At 36.2% G+C, this 6,604-nt stretch overlaps 1 protein-coding gene across 1 annotated transcript; it reads left to right on the forward strand.

The window, feature by feature from the left end:
- The first annotated feature begins 551 nt into the window (after positions 1-551).
- Positions 552-6,246, forward strand: LOC104244348 (mechanosensitive ion channel protein 10-like). Its single transcript, XM_009799765.2, has 6 exons — positions 552-713; positions 1,472-2,833; positions 2,974-3,094; positions 3,740-4,033; positions 4,113-4,315; positions 5,768-6,246. The coding sequence occupies exons 2-6, from the start codon at positions 1,728-1,730 to the stop codon at positions 6,027-6,029; spliced, it is 1,986 nt and encodes a 661-aa protein (XP_009798067.1). The 5' UTR covers positions 552-713; positions 1,472-1,727; the 3' UTR covers positions 6,030-6,246.
- Positions 6,247-6,604: the final 358 nt, after the last annotated feature.

Here is a 6,604-nt window from a genome sequence, read left to right on the forward strand (position 1 = left end):
ATTACAAGATGTATATTAAGGGGTCGTTTGGTTACAATACGGTTTATGCTGGAATAAGTTATGCTGTGATTGTTTTTATCCATTGTTTGATATGCTGTATTAAAAATGACAATTGCATAATTTCTAAGAAGAATGTATAAGTTATCCCGACACTAATTACCTCACCCCCTACAAGGTATAAGTTATCCCAGTATTAATTTTAATCCCGGGATAACTTATACCAAATTTGCTAACCAAACAAAGTATTAAGGTGGTATTACATTTTTATAGCAGTATTATATCTGCTTATATCTCATACCAAATGATCCCTAAAGAAAATAGTAGCACCCGCCACCTTCAAATTTTAGATCCGCTTCTGGCTAATCCCATAAAATTTGGCCAATGAAATATCTTTGTATTTTCGACAATGATTTTATATCTTGACAAAACAATACGTTTGTTTCATAAACCTTTTTTCTTTTTCTTTTTCTTTTTGTTTCAATGAACTTTTCAGCTGAGGCTGTGCGCAATTGCCTTATTCACATTACTGATTTATTGAACCAAAAGTCACGTGGCTTAGTTCGAATATTTCTGGTGTATGTCTCCCCTTCCCCCCAAAGCTTTAGTTGTTTTCCATTAAAATATGTGCCTCCTCTTCCGCTATCTTCAGCTCCACTCAATACCCACTGCCTCCTTTTCTTAAATCCCTGGTCTCTCTCAGTCTTATTTTTCTTGTAAGTTCTAACTTTTTCTTTCTTCTTTAGTTTATGCAAAAATCTTTGTCTAATTAGGATACCCTTCTATTACTATATTCACTTCAACTCCGTACCCCCACTTCCCTTTTCTTGTTTTGTAGCAACTGGGTCTGGAGGTTGTTTTATCATTTTGTGTTTTCGGGGTACAAATCAGATTTTCATTTTACTGTAGTAAACTCATTGATTCTATTGGATAATCCCCAGAAGTTTGTTATCTTTGCTAAATATTTATTGCCTTGTTGTTCCAAATATCATCAACGCAGATAACAGAATAAATAAAAAGAAAGATTCTTTCTAACAGGAAGAAGCAGAGCACACGCACCTCTTTAAATCTGACTATATTTGGATGTTTCAATGATCTGTGATTTATAATTTCCCTTTGCACATGTTCATCTATCTGCAACTTCAAAATAGTCCAACCCAAAAAAAAAAAAAAAAAAATTGATCATCAATGAGAACATAAATTTTAACAAATACTTTAATGAAAAATCAAAATAGCTAACGAAGAAAAGGTGTCAAATTTAAAGGTTTGGTTTGATGCAAGCATTGAATTTGTAGTGTCATAGTAGTACTTTTGTACTTCAATTTGGTACCTGCAAATATTCACTTCTCTTCATTAATGCAATATGTGATTCTTTCAATAATCATAAATGCTTACAACCAAGTAAAAGGTGCACATTTGTTGTGAAATTGAACTATGAATGATCAAGCCATGTGTCTTCTCTCTAATTCTTTAGGTGTTTGATGTTTAACTTGGGGTGAATGGATACAAATGGTATAGCTGCAAAATTTAGTGGGGAGATAAGCATGGCAGAGAACAAGAAAAACTCCAGTAGTGAAGTGGTTGTCATGATCAATGACTGCAAGTGAGTGATTCCTCACCTGAAATTGCCAGGTATAGTCCAAGCCCAAGCCCCAACAAACCACCCAAGATGTACGCATTCGAGACCTAAATCAAGATTCGGCGAACAATCTGTACCTATTGATGCTAACATGTTTGATGAACAAGCTGCTGAGCCAAGTGCAGGTTCCCCCAATAGGAATGTATCTAACCATGCTTCCCCTACTGCTAAAATGGGTTCCAGTAATACATTTGAAGAGATTACGAGAGCAGTATCTATATCAGTAACCCCAAGAACACCATTAATGGCATCACCAGGTGGTTTTGGAGGAGTGGATGAAGATGAGGAGATATATAAGAAAGTGAGCTTAAGGAATAAGTTGAAGTATAAAAGAGTTAAAGCAAAAGTTCTGATTGAATGGCTGCTGTTTCTTTGCCTTTTAGGTTGTTTACTGGCTAGTTTATTGGTAAAAAAGTTCCATAATTGGAAGCTTTGGGATTTGAGGATCTGGAAATGGATTGTCCTTGTTATGGTGACCTTTAGTGGCATGCTGGTTACTAAGTGGTTTATACATTTTGTTATCTTGTTGATAGAATTGAACTTTTTGTTGAGGAAGAAGGTGTTGTATTTTGTCTTTGGTTTAAAGAAAAGTGTTCAAGTTTGCATTTGGTTTTGCTTGGTTCTTCTCACATGGGTTCTGCTCTTCTCACACGAGGAACGGTCACGTACTGCCGAGAAGGTTACTGATTTTATTACCTGGACTATTACAGCTATGCTTATTGGTGCATTCTTGTGGCTCTTGAAGACTTTGCTGGTAAAGATTTTGGCTGCCTCCTTCCACGTAAACGCATTCTTTGACCGGATTCAAGAGTCAATCTTTCATCAGTATATTCTACTGAGTCTATCAGGACTCCCAGTTATGGAGTCTGCTCAGATATTGGGGAGATCAAACAGTGCCACCAGTCAATTTAGTTTCCGCAGAACAAAGAAGGGAAAAGATGGGGAGGAAAAGAAAGAAAAGGCAGTGATTGATATTAATAAACTTCATCAGATGAAGCGAGAAAAAGTCTCTGCATGGACCATGAAAATGTTAATTGATGTAATATCTAACTCAGGACTTTCCACTATCTCTGGCTCGATCGGTGAGAATGACTATGATGCAGCATGTGAGCAAGCAGATAATGAGATCACCAATGAATGGGAAGCAATTGCTGCTGCCTATCACATCTTCAGGAATGTCGCACCGCCTGGTTCCAAGTAAGAAAACACTGGCATTAGAAGTATTACTTTTGATGTTTTAATTTGTCACATTTCAAGTAAATATCCTGTAACATTTACCTCTCTTGATTCACATAACCTCACGCTACTTTTTCCTTTTTTTTTGTTTGTCTGTGTAGGTGCATTGATGAGTATGATCTTAGGAGATTCTTGATAAAAGAAGAGGTTGATATTGTGTTCCCCATGATAGATGTGGCAGAAACTGGACAGATTGATAGGAAATCATTCACGGAATGGGTGGTATGCTCACAATTTACTCATTTTCCTGGATTATGCCTGACAAAGTGATGTAAAATTTTTTAATTGGAATAACTTTAGGCATGATTTACCCTAGATCCATTTTGTCTGACATTTAATTGCCAACATAAAAGTAATTCTAGACATTTTTCTGGTGATTAGGGGAGCACAATTAGAGCTCTCCTTCTGTCTACGTAATCATATCATACAATTGAGCTTTAGAATATAACTGCTTTCCTGCAAGCACCTCAGGAAACAGGAAAGCAGCCATCTAAAGTGACATATGTCGTCTGCTGGTGTAGATGGTCGAATATACAATTTGTAGATGGCAAAAGTTTGAGTCCTTCCTAGTGACTTTGCTAGGTGCATGGTTGATTTTCATGAGACAGTCTCGAATGAATATTTGTCATTTTTGGCATATCAGAGGCGGATCCAGGATTTAATGTTTATGGGTTCCCGCAACAACCTCAAGTAAATTTTCAATAGTAACTGGGTTCACGTTCAAATATTTATAGATATTTAGTGAATTTTCCAAATACATCTACACTGTTTGAACAAAAGCTACGGGGTTCACGTGAACCCATAGGTCGCAAGGTGGATCCCCCCCTGTCAGTCATTTGTCATTTTTGGTATACCTATGTCTTGTAGGTTAAAGTTTATCAAGGACGCAGAGTTCTAGCAGATTCTTTGATAGATACAAAAACTGCTGTGAAGCAATTGAACAAGGCCGTGACATGCATTCTGGTTGTTGTAATAATCATCATATGGCTCCTTTTGGTGGGAATAGCGACTACTAAAGTGATTGTCTTTCTGTCGTCACAACTCGTGGTAGCTGCTTTTATTTTTGGGAATACTTGCAAGACTATATTTGAAGCTATTATATTCGTATTTGTGATGCATCCTTTTGATGTTGGTGATCGATGTGTCATTGATGGTGTTCAGGTAATGTCCGCTAATTGCTTCTTCTAGCTGTTTTGCATTTTTCTTTAATGATTCTCACTTTTATGTTGCAAACGGACAGATGATTGTTGAAGAAATGAATATCCTGACCACAGTATTTTTGAGGTTTGATAACGAAAAGATATTCTACCCAAATTCAGTTTTAGCCGTCAAGCCAATCAGCAATTTCTATAGAAGTCCTAATATGGGTGATGCCTTTGAGTTTTCCGTTGATTACAGGACACCTGTGGAAAAGATAGGAGTTCTAAAAGAGAAAACAAAGAAGTAAGTAGAAAATTCTTCTCATCTTTTTTCAGCATCTGTAGAAAATTATCCCTTGAAAGTTATTACCGACAAAAGCACAACATTCATAATTAATGATATATATGACTTTTGCAGCACTTTGTTAGATATCTTGATACGGCTTAAGTGAATCCAAAAGTTAAAGCTAGTCTAGCTAGAATCTGAAAATTTACTGTTGAACATTCATCTAAAACCCTACATTTCTCGAAATGTTGAAAGCTGGGGTTTATTACGATAACTAGGGCCCTTTCCAAGCCCCGAGCCTAACCTAGTGCAGTTGGATCCTACATATGTCCAAGTCCTCCCTATGGGTCTATTCCTTGGCAAAATTCATGAAGTACTAAAAAGATTCAGTTGATAATTGAATCTCAATTCCTATTGTCCAACTTAATGTATGAAGTGATTTTATACATATATTGTGAATATTCACTAGTTTGCGCAGAAATTATAATGCATAAACTGAGTGAAATTTCAGAAAAATGACGTCATGCATAACATATAAGCCATAGCACCCGGGTAAGGACCTTCAACCTAAGCCATGACCATATTCTCCATGCCCCTGTTTATTGCCCATCCCTAATTGATGACATGCACTTGTAGTATAGGAGCGTCTAAAGGAATATTGATACAATTCACAGGTCGTAATTGGAAGAGACGATACTGGAAAAATAACTTGGACATGTTTCTTTTCTTTGTGGCAATTTTAGGAGTGCACTGCCCATCCCTATAAGGGTGTCAAATGGAATGCTGATATGTTTAATGTGTTGTAGTTGGATGAGTGACAATACTGAGCGTTTAACATGGACACGTTTCTTTTCTTTGAGGCAAGCATTTTACTCTGAAGAAACAAATCCATTATATGGCTCTTATATATTGTCTGAGATTCCAACGCAAAGGATCTGAATGAAACAAAAGCACATAGGGAAACTGAGACAAGATGAGGACCTTTTTCCCCGTTGGTGGTGGTTTGGACTGGGGAAGGGTGATCTCTGGAGCATAATCTACATCTTGTTATATCTTTTATTGATAGTTTTTAATGTCCACTCAACTTGGTCGAGAGAGATAAAAGGTAGATGTATATGCGGAGTAGGATTCTTTCTGGTTACTGAAACACCTTGAATTTAAATTTGGCTTAGGCTTTATTCGCCAACAAATACCATGAATTTGGAATTTGAGCTTAGGCTTTATTCTCCAAGAGCAGTCAGTTTAACTTTCAGACTTTGAGAAAGCATATTACAGTTTGACACGAGTCGTTGACCACTATTCTTTTCATGGAAAAACTGATTAACCCTGTTCAAAGACAATGCAAACTCTCAACTACGTGATGGTAGATAAGGATATCTTATGTATAAGTTTTGCCCTATACCTTGTAATATCATTCATTTTTCGCTCAAGTTTTTTATTTTTTACCTTTCTTGTTGTTGAATTATCTAGGTACTTAGAGAAAACTCCCCAGTATTGGCATCCTAATCACAGCGTGGCGGTGAAGGAGATTGAAAATATGAACAAAATCAAAATGGCATTGTATTTCAATCATACTATGAACTTTCAAAATTTTGGTGAAAAGAACAAACGAAGAACTGAGCTAATCCTCGAAATGAAGAAAATGTTTGACGAGCTAAATATAAAATATGATCTTCTTCCCCGGGAAGTTCATCTTCTCGATCAAAGAGCAACAAGTGGGAACAGTAGATGACTTTATCTTCAGTTCACAGATACCGGTAATTTTAGTATGTATTGCTTCCACCACAATAGGTTTTTTGTATACATATGTTTGACCAATGAACTCAGAAGATGAAGTTTAATACCCGACTCTGCAATGATGAAAGTTTTCTGTACTACATTAAATAATATTTGTAACATAAAAATTTCATCTGCTTAAATTTTGTGTGGAAGTGAGTACAGTTTCTATTTGGAGGATCTTAGTAACATTGTTCATGCAATTTTTTCAAGGGTCTTTAAAGGAAATTATGCTTGTTTGTTATGACAATTTGTGCAAGAAATGGTTAATTGTGATGTTATAATGTGGGAAAAACTTGTGTGGTTCGAGTGTTTTATGAGCAGAGTTAGAGGGCGATCTATTCTTTCACCTTCTACATTAGCTTCTCTTTAATGTTTCTAATTCTATTTTTGAGATGCATGACAATACACTAAAATCAAACTTAGCCGTTGCGAGGAACTGTGAATACTTGACATATTAAACTCCCTTTACTTCGAGATTGAAAGCCAGTTCAGTAATCCGAGAAAGTTTTCATCCACGTATTTTGTTTT

Source organism: Nicotiana sylvestris, chromosome 8 (genome assembly GCF_000393655.2).
Source record: "Nicotiana sylvestris chromosome 8, ASM39365v2, whole genome shotgun sequence".
In the NCBI taxonomy this organism is placed as follows: domain Eukaryota; kingdom Viridiplantae; phylum Streptophyta; class Magnoliopsida; order Solanales; family Solanaceae; genus Nicotiana; species Nicotiana sylvestris.